We start from the raw sequence: 19,368 nt of genomic DNA, 5'->3' as shown, positions 1-19,368 counted from the left end.
ATAGTTGACTATTTTACATTTGGTTATGCAAAACGTGATATCTGCACTCTTGGAATTTTGAAAGGTTGAAATGAAGTAACAAAATTAATTAATACTCCCTCCGGTCTCAAATATAAGAAAATATTTCTTTTTTAGATTCATTGAGTAGTTAATGTATGTGGTCTACATTGTAAAGCAGATACATTAATTATTTAATGAACCTAAAAAAAGAATCTTTTCTTATATTTGAGACCGGAGGGAGTAGTAGAAAAGAATAATCCACATTCTTCTAAGTGACCAATGAAGGAAACAATTTACACCCAAATCATGGATTAACATAAAAAGATTCAGAAGAATGTCCCTTAATGAAAAAGATGACACAAAACACAAGATGTTTACAAACAAACACAGATAAGAGCCTCAGGTCCTTGTCTTGAAAGGAATGGCTCGGATGACAATCTGGTGATACACGGCAGCAAGAGCAGCTCCAATAAATGGTCCAACCCAGAATATCCACTGCAAAACATCATCAATAATACAGTATTAATTAATTATTTAATCTAAAGACAAAAATTAGAGTCTAAATTTTGTTCATAAAAATAAGGTGATAGAAAACATACATGGTCATCCCAAGCAAAGTCCCTGTTAAAGATGATGGCAGCTCCAAGACTCCTAGCTGGGTTAATGCCTGTTCCTGTGATTGGAATGGTAGCCAAGTGGACCAAGAACACAGCAAACCCAATGGGAAGAGGAGCCAAGATCTATAATTCCCCAAAAAGAATAACCACATTGAAATTAGAGTTAGAATAAACATTAAGAAATTAATTCACAAATTAAAACCATATGCCAGTATATGCAGAAAATAGATCACCAATATTTTAAGTTCATTGATTAAATAAATAACTGCATTTATTATCACCACAAATAACTAAAATATATAGACTAAAGTCATATAATTGATGTAAAGACTAAAGTTAAAAAGTCCTAATTGGAAGGAAAAAAAATGTAAAGAGTAAACTTATAATTTATTTTCCTAAGGAAAACTTTCAGCACAGATGCAAATTGAATGAAGAAATCAAAAAATAAAAAAGGAAAGGAAGACATACAGGAACATGAGAGTCTCTAGCATTTCTCTTGGCATCAGTAGCAGAGAAAACAGTGTAGACAAGAACAAAGGTACCAACAATCTCAGCTCCAAGTCCATCACCTTTAGTGTATCCAGGATTCACAAAATTAGCACCACCTTTAAACAGTTCATACCTAGCATTACCTTCAAAACCCTTCACCACACCAGCACCACAAATAGCACCAAGACATTGCATCACAATGTAGAATATAGCTCTTGTAAGTGACAGCTTCCTTGCCAAAAACAGACCAAATGTCACAGCAGGGTTTATGTGTCCACCTATCACAAACAACACACAGATCTATCATTTATCTTGGCTATTAACATTCTCAAGAAAAAAATAAATAAATAATATTGTAAGGTTTTAACCTGATATTCCAGCAGTGCAGTAGACAAGGGCAAAGATCATACCCCCAAAAGACCAAGCAATACCTTGAATGCCAACAGAGGAACATTTGGAGGTTGATCTGTTGACACCCATGACAGTCAAAATGGTGATGTAGAGGAACAAGAAAGTGGCTATGAACTCAGCAATTCCAGCTCTGTAAAAAGACCATGACTTGAGCTCACCAGGCTCAAAGAATGGAGCTGGTGGTGGCTCTTTGTAGTCTTTGCTGTCACTTTGGGCTGCTGTCCCTAATGGCTGCCTCTCTGAGAATTTGTTTGCTCCAACTTTCACATCTTCCTCCTTCTCCATTCTTACTCTCTCTCTTCTTTTTTCTTTGCTCTAAGTTTTAGAAATGTAATATACTGATAATAATGCTAGTGTAAGCTAGAATGAGAAGAGTCTCATTGTTATATAGTGGAAAGAGGAACTAAAAAACAATTACAGTATTTGCTACAAAAAATAATGTCATATTATGGAGTAGTAAGTAATATTGTAAGTCTTTTTGTTTTTACTTTTTCTTACTCATCAAAAAATAAGGTCAATGGTAGCTTTTTGTTGCTTTTTAGAAAAGTTCTATTGTACTTTACTGCCATGATTTCAATTTTGTTTTTGTTTTGATTAGGAAATGTCTGGAAATAAAAAATCAGTAAGATTAGGTTTAAGTAAAAATTAAAAAGAGAAATCATTTTTTATTTTGTGGAAAGTGTGTGGAGGGACATGTTGGTTCCCCCTTGTGTTGTTATTATCCGCTGCAGAATTTCACTTTCAGTATGTCCTATACAATTTTATATTCTTTTGTGTTTTTAATGATTCTAAGTTTTTACATAAAAAAAGGTTATTACAGTGACATGCACGGTTCACTCCTGAGCATTTTCCATATACTTGAATCGGTGAATAAGCTCTGCAGATTAATAATTGCCGTATGGTAGCATACTGGTAAATTCCAATTTATGTTGATTTTTTTTTTTTTACGTACTAAAATTGAAGTTAAATTATGAACTAAAATTGAAAATAAAAACATCATAATAAAATCACGTTAACGGTAACAAAATCAGAGTCACGGAAGAAATGAGAGAGAATCCAATGGGATAGATAAAATAAAATGACCGTTGGGAACCGAAAGGGACATTTTTCCAAAGAGAAATGATATTTTGACAACCATTTTTTGACAACTTTTGGACAACTTTCTCTCTCATACTCACATGATGTTGTTATCATCTCTCTTCCTTTTTCTCTCTCCATTGTTTTTGACCAATAAGAAGTGAGAAAAACAAGGTTGTCAACAAAGTTGTCATCAAATAGATGTCAAAATATCATTACTCTTTTCGAAACACATGAACATATGGATTGGATGGGATGGGCAACTAATTTTGTTTTATTCTGTTCTGTTCTTAGGTGGTCCTAATCAAACTGTAACTATTTGTCCCCGTTGCAACTTGCCAGTTCACGTTATTGCGAGTTTGTTACAGATTTTGTTACACTATTATTACACCAAATCCATATTAGAACTCTTATTGCACTAAATCAAACTTGGTTCACACTACACACTCCCTCCATGGCTCTTTGCCTGATTGGTTGTTGAATTCAATCAGAGACTACAATGTGACTTGTATTTTCTTATCTTTCTTTGTCCACGCTAAACAGTGTTAATGCTAATTGTTTTATGATTAGAGCGGCCCTAAACACACAGCATGTGTCTATTTTATTTTCATAAGAAACATACAGATGTATGTCTTTATTTTTTTGGTACAAACATACTATGTGTCTTTATTATCATACTATATAATGACATATACATGCAGTCATGCATACACAAAAATAATATGAAGGGTAGGAGTGTCAGACTGTCAGGACTCCCTTTTTTATTGTGCAAGACAGGCTGTGTTGTTGTTGTTGAGTTTCACATGTGATACGTACAAATTTAAAACTATTTAAGAAATTATTCTTTATTCCAAAATATGATATTTTAAAAAAAATCCATTAAATGGGAGATAAAATATTATGACATAATTTAATCCATGTAACCGACCCCAATTAATGAGATAAATGTTTAGTTGTTGATGTTGCAACTTAATTTAGAGGGTGGACAAAAAAAAGACAAATCACATTACACCATAAGTTTTGGAAAAAGATAGGTAGACACCCTTCTTCGTACACCTCTTATGTACACCCTATGTGTTGGGGGTATTTTAGTAATTTTACATCACATCATCACCCCTTTTCATCTCTTCTTTCAATATTTTTGTCAAATGTCACAAATGTGTGTGGGTGTAAAATGGTATATGCTACCTAAGGTGGGTCATGTATAAGAGCTCTAAGTTTTATCTCCCATTTTGATTCGTCTTTTCAATAAAGTAATGAGTTTTGCTAACCAATGCCCTTAGGGCAAAAAGGAAATAATTGTGAAATTTCATGTAGAAAAAGTTGTTTTTTACTATTTCAATAAGTTGAATGCACAATTTCCAAGATAAAGTTACTACTTTAAGTTTCTTATCAAGTGTCCTTAGGGCACTTGTTAGCATTTCCCTAAAGTAATTCATCTATATTGGTTAATAGTTTCACCAAAAGACGAATCACATTTTTGGTCCTTTAAAAATCGTTTTTTTCAAAACAAAATTAACATGATCTTCAAAAAAACTGTCATTATTCTAGTGTAAATAACTGTCTATATGAATTAAATTCTTAATTCTAAATTAATTCATAATCTCTTTTATTTTTTTGAAAAAGAAAATAGTCTACCAGTTGACACCAAAATGCAACAACCTCTAATGATTAAAAGAAGATAATGATGATACCAATATTACAAAAAAAAAAATATGAAATCAACTTTTTATAATGGAGTAACATAACAACAAAGCATATTATCTCTGCCAGAAAGAAAATTGGGAGGATTAGTTTCATCGCTGGCAGGATTAGTTTCACAAAACATTTTGGTGACAACCGCTAAGCCTTTTGACGGGGGATTTGGTTCCTATTCCAAGAGATCAGCTATGTATATTCGTTAGATACAATACAACGAATACATAATGTTAGTATCTTGGACAGCTTGGAGGCTGAGAGTTAAGAGTATCCTTCAACTTCAAGGGTGCAATCTTATGTGTTCAAGTCTGATATATGAACATGGTCTTTCTGGCTCTTGTCCACAAAATCCTCGTGTATACATCCTCCTTACATCCCATTGTCAGAAATCCCTATCTTCATGCTTGAACCTATCAGATTCAGTCATCTAACTAAAAAACAATTACACGTTTTCTAGATAACATCATTTCTTTTAAACACTAGTTTTCCTTGTATAAAACTAGAGAATAAATGGGAAAACGTGTTGTAACAATGATTGGCCTCGCCTGTTTGTTCATGAGGGTTGAAGCCATGCTTGATTCTAAAAGTTACCACAACAAGAATAAAATATGTGAATATGTGCTCAATAGACCTTCCTCTTCAGTTTAAGTGTGAGTGATTAGTTTCACATCAACTATGACGAGGCTAAGTGTAAGATATATAATAGATGTGGTGTCCAAGACTCGTGGTGGTTGTGTTCATTTAAAACATTGTTGCTCTCAACACTTTTCAAACTCCCTTACAAGTGGTATCAAGGCTTGGTGGGAGAGCAGAAGCGGATCTTGAAATATTAAATTCATGTATGGGGAAAGCCTTTTTAGTTGTGTAGTTAAAAGATATATTTTGTTGGTTGTAACTTGTAACAGCGGCGATATAGTATGCCCCTTTAATGGGGAGACTGTTGGGTTCAGTGGTTAGTGTCACATCAGCTAGAAATGAGCTAAATTATCTAATGTCTTTAAAACTTTGGGTGGTGAGTAGCGTCTAAGTCTTTTGGTGGATCTTATCACTTACCTCGTTGTTGCTCCTGGCGCACTCCAAACTCTGTAACACAACCAACCATTATGTCTGACCACTTCTCGATCTGCATAATTTGATTTTAATCGTACAACATGATGTAAAAGTTGTCTGCGGTCTTTTACATACTGAGCCTAGACCCACAACAATGGGTCAAATTTGGCACGAACCCCATTCGAACTTATTGAGCCAGAAAAATGTGGACAAGTTAGTGTTTAGATTCCGTCCATTTACCTACCATCCATTTACTGTTACAAGTGAAAGATCAGTGAGATCCGCTTAATAAAATAGGTCACACTAATCTCCACTTGTGTCTATCTATCCCATAAATGGACAATTTATGAAGAGCATGTAAATGAAGGGAATCCAAACTCAAGTCAAGTCAAGTCACGGACTCACGGTTGATTACAAGGGAGGAATATTTTTCATGCCCAACATAATTTTGGATGTACACACTTTACTTGTTAATAAAATGTTTGTTTTTCCATTATTTTAATTTTTTTTGGATGTACACATCTAAAAAATTACAAATTTTGTGTCTCCGAAAGTACACCAAAATATGTTGTTCTCAAATACACTTCTAGGAAATATAGGCTGGAAAAAAATCCCTGCATGTGAAAGCTGGGAGTACTATCTTTTGAATTTCTCATAAAGTTATACATGGCGTTGGATAATCTAGCCTGCTTGATTGGACAAGTTCAGTTCAAGATTTTCTGTTTATATTTTTATATATTTGCCTAGGAAGCAGGACTAGCGTGTCACTCTACAACACAGAATTACAATTACAGTGGCATGTAAGCCAGGGGAAAAAAGGAAGGAAAAAAAATAGAATTGGCTATATAGACAAAAATAAAAGGTTGGATAAAAGCGTACTGCATGGAAGTTGCAATTTATGTTGGACTCTGGAAGACGGAGCAATTCAAACTTTAAAGCCCATCTTCACCAGATTGATTCCGATGCTCCTGCAAAGAAAGGCCCCTATCATAACCAAAAGGCCCGTTTCTTTTGACCTACTTCATTTGTGTACTCAGGTGAACAGGTGAAGCTGATCTATTGTTAGCACAGCAACCTTTGGTATCAGTGGCTCTCTGGTAACCTGCAACAATAAATGCAAGAGACAAAAAACAAAATTATACATAAGACATTAATTTTTATTTTATTTTCTAGACTGAGAATTCTTATTTTTCTGTGTTTTAGCTAGCCATGCCAGTCATAAAAAGACAACAAAAGCAGAAAACATTTGACATTACCGCCATGGAAATTCACTTGTATCTATTCCAGCTTGATGAAGCTCGTCAACATACTGCAAAGCCTCCCTGCACTCTTCTCGGTCATCGAAGAAATCCTTTTTCTCACCTTCTATTTGATATGTTTCATGGCCTTTACCAGCAATCACCTGCACCATGCACATAAAAGTGTACCCTTATTGACAAATCACATTCCAAAAATAAACAATTCCTTCTTGCATATTAATATTTTGGTGAATTATTCCGAAATGATTAAGGGGATTAGTCTCTACAGTTGCGCGCAAAGGATACCAAGTTCATACCCAAAAAAAAAAAAAAAAAAAAAAAAAGATGAGTTGGTCCAAGTGTAGACTGACAGTCAAATGAATCAGATTCAATAAACACAATCATAAAGCAGAATTAGTTTTGCCATTCACTAAGTAAGATTTAATGAGGAAAAAATCGACAGGATTAGTTAAAGCTTCATAGGAAGCAAGGCTACTTAAACGAGACAGATTAGGATTCCAACATTTAAGGGGTACAGGGAAGTCAGCTTATCATGGCATCCAAGTTGTGACTTCATAAGATCACTAAAATGTCATGCATGAAACTGAACGTTGGTGGAGAATTTATCCACGTGAATACGAATAATAATTGTGGATGGCCAATAGTTATTCTATGTTTGTTTGACGCATTTAAATTTAAGGTTCTTCCAAATTTGTCAACAGCTTTGAATATGGTAATTTGTTTCCATTGCTACTTAATTTAGGGAAATGTGATGGTTTATGATAGAACATTATGGTGTAATTTGATCCATGAAGCTGACCCCACTTAGTGGGATAAGGCTTGGTTGTTGTTGTTGCAACTTATTTTAGGGAATCTCCTTAGTTGAAATATCACTTTGATACACATCTTAATATTGTTCAAGGGTTAATTAAGTAAATGGTCCCTATAAATATTCAGAATTTGTTTTTAGTCCCTACAAAATAAAATTACACTTTTTAGTCCCTGTGATATTTTCCTTTAGCATTTTAGGGACCAAAAAAAATGCTGACGTAAAATTTTTACAGGGACTAAAAATGAAATTCTGAATATTTATAGGGACCATTTACTTAATTAACCCTATTGTTCAGCTTTTCCACAAGAAATACCAAGAACCAAAATGGTTTAAATTAAGCAACTTTTGCATCATGTCAACTAAGCTAATTTTCATATTATAATATAAGATGCAATGTAAAAAGAAGCTTCAAAACTTACAACAACATCACCCTCCTCCCCCATTGCAACTGAAGCTCGCACAGCTACCCTCCTAATGTCATGGAGAAAAAGCCTGTGACCATTTGAAAGAGGAGGATAGTAGTCATTCTCTCCATATTTCAGATACTCTTGCATTGTCCATCCTACCCCAGCCAACATATCGTCCAAAATATCCACTGAATAAAAAGTAAAAAGTATGAAAGAATTAGGATTAACAAACCCTGCTAGTTAAGACATTGTGAAATTTGGGTGTAAGCATGCACAAGAATTCGTATATTGCTCTTAACAAGGCTATAGCTTATATTCCAATGTCAAAATACATACATGGATCTTCACCCTTGGGGTTGTCGGATGTCAGCACGGTCACTTCACTTTTATCTGTTGCTATCTTTGTCATCAGGGGTCTCTTCCCCCTTTCGTCCTCACCACAGCAACCAATCACTTCAAAAGAAGAAAAAAGACGGTCGGACATTCAATATGATGAAAGTATATTCAAGCCAAACGATATAATTAATTATGCAGTTTCAAGCTTTAGCAGAAAATGCCTTATAATTAGTAACCCAAAAAATTTCTCCAAGTTCAAAACAAAATTGAGAAGGAAACCTTCCACATCAATTAAGAGAAATACAAACATACCAGTTATAATCCTGCGAGGTTGAAGCTCTCTTACAGAATCAAGTAATCTAGACAAGGCATCAGGAGTCCGAGCATAGTCCACTATGACCCCAAATGCTTGTTCCTCGTCAATTAACTCACACCTCCCAGGAACTGCATCAACCTCTTCAATCCCTCTAACAATATCCTCCAAGGGTGCCCCAACAGCAATGCCAACTGCCACAGCAGCAAGAATGTTGTAAACATTGTGCCTTCCTAGTAAACCGGACGAAATTTCCAGTATCCCAGCAGGTGTATTAACCAACACCTGTGTCTCAAACAAAGAGAGTTCAAACTTCAAGGGATGAACATCTGCATTCTTATTCTCCAACGCAAATGTCACAACAGGAACTTCAGGGCTCCCCATTGAAACGAACAAAGGCGCACTTGGATCGTCAATGTTAACAACTTTCCTATGCCGCTCAGGATCCACCATCCTTGAAAACAGCTTAGCCTTTGCATCTCTATCCTCTTCCTCGTCCTCCTCATCCATCAAATTCGTAAAAACAGCAACATCAAAATCAACCTCATCATATTTCCCCTGAGCCAATCCGCGCGAAGAAGCCTCAAAAACCACAGATTCAGTTCCATTATGAAGCATCTTAGCCATCAAATTCTGAACCAAAACAGCATCCAGAACCCCATAAGACGAATCCAACTGATTATCCCCATGAACATAACTAGCAATCGAGTTAAACATCCCGGTACGTAAACCCATCGCTTCATACATACTTTTAATCAAATAAGTCGTCGTTGTCTTACCATAAGTCCCCGTTATCCCAATAAGAGCCATGTTTTTCGAAGGATACTTATAAAACGACGCAGCCAACGTAGCAAGAACAGCATTTGTATCTTCCACAATAACCAAAGCCTTACAACCTAAAGTATCTTCAATATCAATCTCTTTACTCGCTACAACAGCAATAGCACCTCTCTTATCAGCCTCACTCAAAAACATATGTCCATCGTTTTTTCTTCCAACACAACACACAAACAAATTACCAGAAGTAACAAGCCTAGAATCATGTTGAATTCCATTAATTTCAACTTCCAAATTCCCGTAAACCGAAACAGGAACCACTTTACTCTCATCCAAAAGCTCAGCTAAAGTCATCTTAAACTTAGGTTCAACAATTCTAGCTTTATTACTTTTCCCTAAACTATCAAAATCTAAATCAAAGGAAGATTCGGATTTCAAAGATAAATCACCATCTTCTTCAAAATCTCCTTGAGATTCATCAGAATTCACAGTGAGTTCACGGAGACGTTCAATTTCTTCTACATCGTCGACTTCGTCAGGTTGAAGCTCTTCAACAGCTTCAATTTCGGATTTGGCGGGATTAGGTTTAAGAAGACCTTGCTTAACGAACTCTCTACGTTTAAGAGCGATAGCTTTATCTATTTCGCCGAATAAATCGTCTTCGGCGGAATCAGTGGCGGAAGGTTCGTCGGGAGCGTCTTGGGAGTCGGCGATGGCGGCGAGGTAAGTGGCTTGATTGTTTTTGAAATCTTCTTCTTCGCGAAGGCGAGCGCGGTCGGCTTGGAGTTGGATTTGTTGGTATTTGGTGAAGCCGTGAGCGGAATCTTCGCCTACTTCGGGTGGGTCGTCGTCAGCTGGGTTTGGATAGAATTTTCCGTCGGGTGCGATGGCGGAGGGAGGGCGGAGAGGAAGTAAGGGATAAGATAAGGGACGGGAAGGGAATTGAAGAAGGAAGTGTTTGGGTTTTAGAATGGTGGAGGTTGAATTGGGTTTGATAGTTGTAGGAGAAGTGAAGTGTGGAAGAGTAACAAATGGCAAAGCCATTCAGACTGTATATTATGTGAACTGAAGAAGAAAGGGAGTGAGTGAGTGAGTGAGGTGAGGGGTTTGTATGGGGTTTTAGTTTCGAGTTCTACTTGTTATTATCCTTATCAAACTTCACTTGTTAACTACCTAACAAACACTCCATGCTCTATTCCACATGGGCCACACTTGTCAATTAAAAATGAGTACAATTGACACCAAGAGGTCTCTCTTTGACCCTCACTCTTCCGGGTAAAATTCATGTTAGTTATAAGCGTGGTATTAGATAGATTTCATGTTAGTCATAAGCGTGGTATTAGATAGATTTCATCTAATAAAAGAGCTCAGACGGTGTTGGAAAGAGTGTCTGTCCTTTTTTATAGCGCTTGTTACTAATTTTTTTTTTTTTTAGAGAAGCTTGTTACTAATTGTTGTTTCTCTTGAAATAAATATAATTGTCTCTTTGATAAATTAATATTAACATAATAAAATCAACCGTAGGATAGATAGGTGATGCATTTCTTCTTACAAGAAATGTTGATTTTCTTTTCTAACAAACAAGCATTGATGGAAGCATGAATTCAGTTAAGGTGGGCTCAATTTTCTCAATTGTGATTCTTTTTGCTTCAAGCGATTGATGCTAAGGGAGAAACTTCGTCTCTCAGGTGTGAGTTCCTTAACTTCTCCAATAGAGTGTTAGGTATGGTTGTTTTGGGTTTTTGAGCTATAGCAAGAAATGCATACAAAATAAAGATAAAGTGAAAAAAAATGCAAAAATAGCTTGTTTGATTGATCATATGCATCTATTAAAGTGTATGCCCTTAGTATTTATAACATAATGCATGTTAGCCAAATGACATGGCCTAACGTGATGAGCCATTGCTCGACTAATTTCAAGGGTTAGGTGTGATAACTCCCTTGCTCGCCCCCACGTTCGACTTCAATCTCCTCCTTCTCAGCATGGTCAGTTGGCAGGGTCTATAGTGCACAGGTCAGTGAAGATCATGTCTTTTCCTTTATTCCTCAAAGTGATTAGCGGTGCTACAAACAAGGAAAGTGAATTTTTTGCATCGTTGTCAAGTCTTGCTTTGTTTTGACTCAATCTTGAGGCCTTGACGACCCACGTACTGAATTAGTGGTCTTGAGAAAGAACCGCCTATTTCGATCGGTTAGGAGGCTTCCACGCTTAACTATCTAATCGCCTATTTGTTGAGATACATTAATATGATGATTACTTTTAGGTGTAAACAACGGGTCACATTTCTTCAGTGTGGATTTCTCATGTCAAACAACATGTTCCACTTTCATAATTCAAATATGACATTCTCACCCATGTGACACGATCTATCATGTCATAGCTTTATTTTTTCAGATTCAATTACATGAACATCTTTAATTATTTTTTACTCTGCCACATAAAAGGTAGAACACTTTGTACTTCTAGCAACAATTATACAATCCTTGGTATGTTTGCAGGTGTTATGCGAGAATAAACTATCATACCCTTCACCACATAACTTAGCCACTAATATTAAATTCAATTGAATGTCTCAAACATGCTCACGTATTTGAGAGTTAACTTTGTGACAATATCCGAATTATCTTCTCCAAGGCTACCACATTTTATCACACTTTCATGAGTCAACTTCACAGTACTAAATTCACTTGGAGCATAAGATATCTCTTCTAGAAGTTACATGTACTAAAGTACCATTATCGATATTCCAATTGTATGGACTATCAACAAATGTTAGTGGTATCATGTCCCTCGATAAGTAGCAAACCTAATGTTAGATTAATACTCTCTTTATCACAGTCATCTTCTTTCTTCTGACATCTATTTTTGTCCTCATTCTTATTCTTCAAAAACCAACTTTGTTTTAATATATGTTATTTTTACCACATTAGCAATCAAACAACTTTGTACCTGATTTGAAATTGATTTTTGTTTTTTTTTATCTCTATTACTTGTATATTGGTTCTTGTTTGTCCCCCTTGTTAAGTAATCAATAACTCTAAATGTGAAGTGGAACCCTGAGACTTTCTTATCGTCTCCTCATTCATAATATTACTCTCAATAAGGTCAATTGATAACACACCATGAACAAAAGAATTATAGAATGACATTCTCAAAATTTCCACAACTCATGCAAGGAACCAAGAAGAAATAACCCCTGAATTTCGTCATCATACTTAATACCCATAGCATAAAGTTGATTCATAGTTCCTTGGAAAGTAATGAAATGATATGCCTAATCCATCTTGAGGCGTCAAACTTAACATCTTCGTTATCAAATACATCTTGTTATTACCTGTCTATTTTGCATACATCCACACAAACTTATCCCATAATGATTTTGCATATTTCTCCTCACTAATGTGGTTCAAAATGTAGTCATCATCCCACTGACGAATGTATCCACGTACATATGCCTAAGTAGTAGGGTATGTTGATCAGTAGTCTTATTATCACCAGGATTCTCTTCATCAAACAGAGGTTGGTGAAAACTCTTCGCATAAAGGAGATCATCCATATTACTTTTTTACATGACATAATTTGACTCATTCAATGTCATCATACGAGTTGTGTTGTTTTTCATGGTTTACCACCAATTAAATACCACAAGATAATCGAATCTCTTATACCAATCGATGGAAGTAGAGTGCACAACAAAATATTTGGACACCTTTTGTCAAAAAAATAATAATATTTGGACACCTCAATAGAAAACTCTTTTCAATGTGACAGAATAAAAATTATGGGATTTAGTCCAACAAGAAACTTCAAGCGTATACATCTATTTATAACTACATATAAGGAGAATGCAAATTTTTTTATGTATTTTTTGGATTTGCAATTTTACTCTTTATATAAACCATTTAATTTACTATTTAATCCTCATTTATTTGATTAAATAACTAAAAATTTCAAATATGTATGCTTTTGTAAAAAATGATACTGAATTTTTGTGTAACATTTATTTTCTTTCAATTTTACACTTAACTTAATTTGTTTTACAACTTTATGTTTCCTTACCAATTAGATAACTTAATTTTTTAAGTATACAAATAAAATCTTACAACTCTAATTTTGTATCGGTGATGTTAGTAAAGATAAATATGTACTATTATTTCACCAATTGGTAGTTAATGACGTGCACTATTGACCAACTAACTGAACATACTTTTTTTGTAGTTCATTGTTGCTGTGTAATAAATTTCGAAAAAGAATATGCACTTGTGTATTGACGGTGGCCACACCACACAATTCTATGCCCTAAAATGATATACGGTACAAGAACAATGAATAACTAGACCATCGACCCGTGCTATCGCACGGGTCATATCGAAGGCAGTATTTGACAGTAACATGTAACATAATAGTTTAGTTGAATGTCATAATTGTTCTAATTAAATTCATAATATTAATTATCATAGACATTGGTACTGTACCATATCATATTATGTCCATGACATCGACCTTGATATTGTAACATGACATCGACCCGACACATATTTTGATATTTTAATTGGAATGAACAATAAATGCGATTATCATTGAAATTAGGATCATAATTTGACCAACATAATAGCGAGACGGGTTAAACTTTAAGTAATAGCGAGACGGGTTAAGCTTTATTAATAAGAGATAAGGTTAATATAGTAAAATTAAGCAGATAAATTAGGGTAAATCTAGGGCAAAATATTGCTTACGGGTTAACTTTAAGTAATAAGAGATAATAGAAGAGGTATGGTTAATATAGTAAAATTAAGCAGATAGATTAGGTTAAATCAAGGGCAAAATATTGCTTATGGGTTAACTTTAAGTAATAAGAGATAAGAGATAATAGAAGAGATATGGTTAATATAGTAAAATTAAGCAGAGAAATTAGGGTAAATCTAGGGCAAAATATTGCTTACGGGTTAACTTTAAGTAATAAGAGATAATAGAAAAGATATGGTTAATATAGTAAAATTAAGCAGAAAAATTAGGGTAAATCTAGGGCAAAATATTGCTTACGGGTTCACTTTAAGTAATAAGAGATAATAGAAGAGATAGGGTTAATAAAGTAAAATTAAGCAGATAAATTAGGTTAAATCTAGGGCAAAATATTGCTTACAGATTAACTTTAAGTAATATAGATCCCCTACCCGTGCTAACGCACAGACATTTATAGTGTGGATTAAAATATAGTATAATATAACACATAATATAAAGAGATATTCTGTCATGGTCACATGACCAAATCAATAATGTTTGGACACACACACATAAAAAGATTCTCCTCAAAATATTCAATCATCTTTTTTTATCAATTTCCCCCTTATTATGAAAAAGAAATACTTTTTTATGTGTGTGTGACCAAACACTATTTCTTTGGTCCTGTGACCATATTAGAATTTCTCGTTGATAAATAGTCTTATACAGTAACAATTAAAATTAAGCATAATATGAAAATACAATTAATGAAAATGTTAGATAAAGTGAATTACAAAATAAGCTAAATGATTCTTATATAGTATGTAGAAGTTCATACATTCTGAAATACTTTCTTGTATACGATATTGGTTGTGTTATCAATGCAATCACCATTTTCATCAGTTATGAGTATTTTCAAATGTTTCTTTGATGTTACCCTGGAAACTGCGACATATAATTGGCCGTGAGAGAATACAGATTGTGGTAGGTAGATGCCGCACGGATCATATATAAATTGAAAATGGAAATTCACATCAAGTAGTTGATCGTCTAATTACTTCTCTCCCTTAAAACTCGAAAAAATTCTTTTGTCAAAAGGTATTTAAGAGATAACAGTGGTGTAGTTGAAGTATGATACTTTTTGCCATTTGAAAATTTATTTATATGATAAACATACAAATCCTGGTTAATTGAAGGGATTCGTAAGCCTAGCTCAACTTGGATCTTGCAAATGTGTTCTGAGTTTTAAGTTGTGCTTGCATTCTCATCTACATATAAACAAAAGTTTAAAACAATTCACAAAGGATTAAGCTTGCAATAATTGTCTCAGAATCTGAGATTTGAAATTGTGAAATTTAACTATAATTTTTGAGTGAAAAAGATTGTATTACACTACTAAATGAAAAAGATTGTATCACACTACTTAATGAAATGAGCTGAACAAAGGCCACCTAAATAACACTTCGTGTACTAAGACAACATCTTCAAGAAGACTCAAGAAAATAATATCACATCCCACACACCAGAGATCAAAACGAACCAAAACAGCTGCAAATATTCTAAAGAAAATCTATAGATATCAAATAACAAAAAAGATATTGCATGCCAATCATAGAACCTTCACTTCAAGTCCACCAAAATCAGTATACTTCAAAAAATCAGCCACTTGTCAGATCTGAAGAAAAAAAATTCACCTATAAATACCATTTTAAATCACCTATTACATAATTAAAAAAATTCACCTATAAATACCATTTTACCGTTTGAAATGAAATAGCGTCCATCTCCACGGGTATCAATAAATGTAATGCTCTCAAGATGTGCCATCAAAACCCTGCTGGCTTGTTTTTAGCATTTAAGCAACGCCGGTCCCAGTTCTAAACAAATTTGTACATTAGGATATGTCCTTAACCTAAAGTCAAGAGGGAAAGAACAAAACAACTCTAACTATAATATAAACTTTCTGCAATAAGTGATGATAATCAAAGCTAAGAGCTTTGAAATTTAGCTCAACAAATAACTACTCTCAAGTTCAATACTTATTTAACCTGGACGATATAAGTATGAGATTGAATTCCTGTGTAAAAGGTGTTCATTACTTCTATATGAAATCAAAAGTTGGGATACTCAAAAGGAAGGAAAAAGAAAGTAATAACAACATAACAGAAGAAGCCATCTTATTGTAGAACATACCTTGCAGAAACTATCATCACTTCCAGAGTAAATAAAATGGCCAGTTTCATCAGCAAAACATACAGTGTTTATATCAGCCCAAAACGTAAAATGAAAACCAAAAGTTAGAACATCTATGGTATGTGTAAATACTTTTGATCCATATGGAGCCAACACAATATGAAAATGATTTCTCCATAAAAATGATAAATAAATTATCAAGCAGAAACTTTGAAATAAAATTTCATAACACTAATATAAAGACACTGTCAATAGATTAAGCGGTCGCATTCCTATTATGCAGCTAACCAAACTATTCTATCACATGAATTATAAAAACCACCCCCTTCACATTATGCATAATCAATTCTATACAACTTGGTACTAAATTTTGAATTGTACCCCAATTTAATTCAAACACCACCATAAATTATAGACTCAGACAATGGTCCAAATCATATGAAGCTAAATAGATGTGTAATTTATGGCTAGTAACATTACCGTGTGCGCTAAAAAATTCGAAGTGAAAACCTTATTTGTTTCAAGAACATCAGAAACCACCCCTCAGAAAACATACCAAACCCAATAACACTAAAGAGCTAAATCACAACCATCTATATTGATAAACCAGCAGGAGACCATTACAAACAGCCAGCTAAAACAGGCAATAAATTTTTTTAAACAGAGCTAAAACAATTGCATACCAAAGTTAAGAGCAGAAAAAAAAAAGGATATGTTGCAGCTGGAACACGATGACACAAAACAGAATGCAGGGGGTGGAAGAAACACTGCTATGTAGCAGCTATAATCTGAAACAACTCTGCTGCACAACATTAGTCCACTCCACATGCCAAAATCCAGCTCCAAATTATGAAGAAAATTACCTTGAACTCTCCGATTATGCAGAAAATTACCTTGAACCAACTCCGAATAGTTAAGGGTAAACATCTGAATATGAAAATCCAAAATATAGATTGCATTAGCATATAAATTACCTCGAATTCTCTACGACGATTCCACTAAAACGGTCAAAATCTTTCTTGTTAATGATGTATCAGTATTATTTATTTTTCATTGAACTATATGAGCTTTGATCATGATATTACTAAAAAGAATACACATACCAAATATTTATCCACCAATACACATACCAAAAGTCTTACTAACAAAAAAACTCTAGCTACATCAGACAGAAACAGGCACGGAAATTCTATTCTGTTACAACAGAAAAATGAAAGTTGAATCGGCAACAAAACCATACTGAAAGCGAAAAAATGGCCTAAGAAATATGTAACAGCAAGTCAGTAAAACATGACAAAGAAGTAGCTGTCTTAAATGAAAAAAGTGCAGGTGCTCACACCAGAAAAATTCTCCAATTCTTTAGTTTTCTACTAAAGAGGAGTGGGACTCTTGATTTGCAGTCTTTAATATTCATAAGAAATAGAATAAAAATGTCCAACATGTTCAAAAGAAAATGTATTTTGTAACTCACACCAATATATGGTATAAGTCCTTGAAGCTTTTTAAGGGTACACAAAAGGAAAGGTAACTAAACTTGAACATATTAGAAGTTCATGTGCAAAGAACCTTAACCTCCTACTGCCAATAGTTATATGCTGAAAATATATAGAAAATAGCCAAGCCACAAAAACTACAAAATAATATTCTCAAAATTGAATTTATGATATTCTTCAAAAAATTTGACCTCATGATGGCTACAAAAACTGTCACAACCTACAAATTGTCAAAACTAACAACAGTACTATAAAGTCATGACACAGTAAAGATCACATTTACCTATAGATAGATGTTTAGTAGTCGTATTCATAATGTGAGCTTATACAGAATGAAGAATTAATTACAAAATGCATAAAAACTCCAATGCCCTACAATTGAAAATGTCGCGGTGAGAAAACCTCTTATGCTTACAAACCAATATTCAAACTATATTATGAATATCCAATATTGAATGGTAAAATTATAAAATAGAGTAAATCAATAGCACACAATCACATTACAGAAATTGAAAGCATAATGAATAAGCTAAAAATTAAAGAATAGAAAGAAATTTTTTTTAGAAAAATGATAATAGTGATGCACTTAGAGCGCTCAACATTGAGAATCTGATCAAGAACAATGGCCAAATAGAAATTAACTTCCAAATGTGTTCGTTAAAACCACCAAGAGAACCAATCCTGAAATATAAAATTAGTAGAACTACTATTTAAAATCTCAATTCACTTCCAAATATAAGATGAAATAATACAATTAAAAAAAATTACAGGAACCAAATCATAAACCGGAGAAACCATAAACAAATTCAGATAAATTATTTACATAAATAAGAAGATAAAAAGGGTTAACATTAAATCCTTACATGAAAATCCTTTGAGGAACCAACAAACCCTACATCTGTAATCTTTTTAGTCATCTTCTGCTACAGTCTTCAATCCATCCAATTCACAGTTCCATAAATTCGATTAACAATCACCGACATTCATAGCTAACTGTTGGCAAATTCATTTCAGAACAAATCAATAATGATAAATCAAATTTTCTAGAATGAATCAACCCACTAAAATAATGAAACGAAGAAAAAAAGAGCAAATGATTGAAGCATAAGGAAATATGGAAATCGAAAAAACCTGTAAAAATTGATCTCCTCTAGTTAACTCCACCGCAATCCACTCTCGCTACCACAAACACCATCAATCTTTTCCTGAAACTCATCAACAAAGGGACAATCGCTCACTGAATCGGTTTTGAGAGAGAGAGAGAGAGAGAGAGAGAGAGAGAGAGAGAGAGAGAGAGAGAGAGAGAAGAAGAAGAGGAGGCTGGTAGTGAGAATGAGAAGAGTGGATCATCGCCGTTCGTGGTCACCGACAATGAAGATTTAGATTGTAATGAAGGAGGAGAGAAGAGAAGGCCAGAGTTAGTGATGGTGGTGATACGGCTGCGGCGGAGATGAAATGGAGGGTTAGGCAGAGTGATTGTTTTCAAGGAAGAATAGGAGAAAAAAGAGATAATAGAAGCAGAGAAATTAAGCAACAAAACAGTCGTAAGCAATATTGTCTTCTTTTTTTTTCTTCTTATGTTTATCGTTTAAAGTGTGAGCAACAAAACAGATTAAGCAACAAAACAGCCGCAAGCAATATTCTTGCTTTTTTTCTTCTTATGTTTATCGCATAAAGTGTGGGCAACAAAACAGACCTAATTTTCATATGCTAG

At 34.1% G+C, this 19,368-nt stretch overlaps 2 protein-coding genes and 1 long non-coding RNA gene across 3 annotated transcripts; all 3 read right to left on the bottom strand.

The window, feature by feature from the left end:
• Positions 1–239: 239 nt before the first annotated feature.
• PIP1;5 (plasma membrane intrinsic protein 1;5) lies at positions 240–1,874 on the bottom strand. Its single transcript, XM_085706053.1, has 4 exons — positions 1,475–1,874; positions 1,086–1,384; positions 600–740; positions 240–495 (listed from the first exon to the last, which is right to left on the bottom strand). Exons 1-4 carry the CDS (start codon positions 1,800–1,802, stop codon positions 400–402), a joined length of 864 nt encoding a protein of 287 aa, XP_085562179.1. The 5' UTR covers positions 1,803–1,874; the 3' UTR covers positions 240–399.
• A 4,069-nt stretch (positions 1,875–5,943) lies between these two features.
• MURE (ALBINO OR PALE-GREEN 13) lies at positions 5,944–10,383 on the bottom strand. The gene is made up of 5 exons (XM_085706052.1): positions 8,468–10,383; positions 8,156–8,272; positions 7,832–8,007; positions 6,599–6,744; positions 5,944–6,444 (listed from the first exon to the last, which is right to left on the bottom strand). Exons 1-5 carry the CDS (start codon positions 10,287–10,289, stop codon positions 6,426–6,428), a joined length of 2,280 nt encoding a protein of 759 aa, XP_085562178.1. The 5' UTR covers positions 10,290–10,383; the 3' UTR covers positions 5,944–6,425.
• A 4,928-nt stretch (positions 10,384–15,311) lies between these two features.
• On the bottom strand, positions 15,312–19,257 carry LOC146934181 (uncharacterized). Its single transcript, XR_015007682.1, has 6 exons — positions 18,786–19,257; positions 18,518–18,647; positions 17,938–18,026; positions 16,162–17,088; positions 15,729–15,845; positions 15,312–15,643 (listed from the first exon to the last, which is right to left on the bottom strand). It is a non-coding gene; the product is annotated as an uncharacterized LOC146934181 (long non-coding RNA).
• Positions 19,258–19,368: the final 111 nt, after the last annotated feature.

This window comes from Medicago sativa, chromosome 4, assembly GCF_051527215.1.
Source record: "Medicago sativa cultivar Bolivia chromosome 4, Bolivia_mono, whole genome shotgun sequence".
NCBI lineage: Eukaryota > Viridiplantae > Streptophyta > Magnoliopsida > Fabales > Fabaceae > Medicago > Medicago sativa.
Note: the sequence above shows the minus strand (reverse complement) of the source record. Positions and strands in the feature narration are given on the sequence as shown.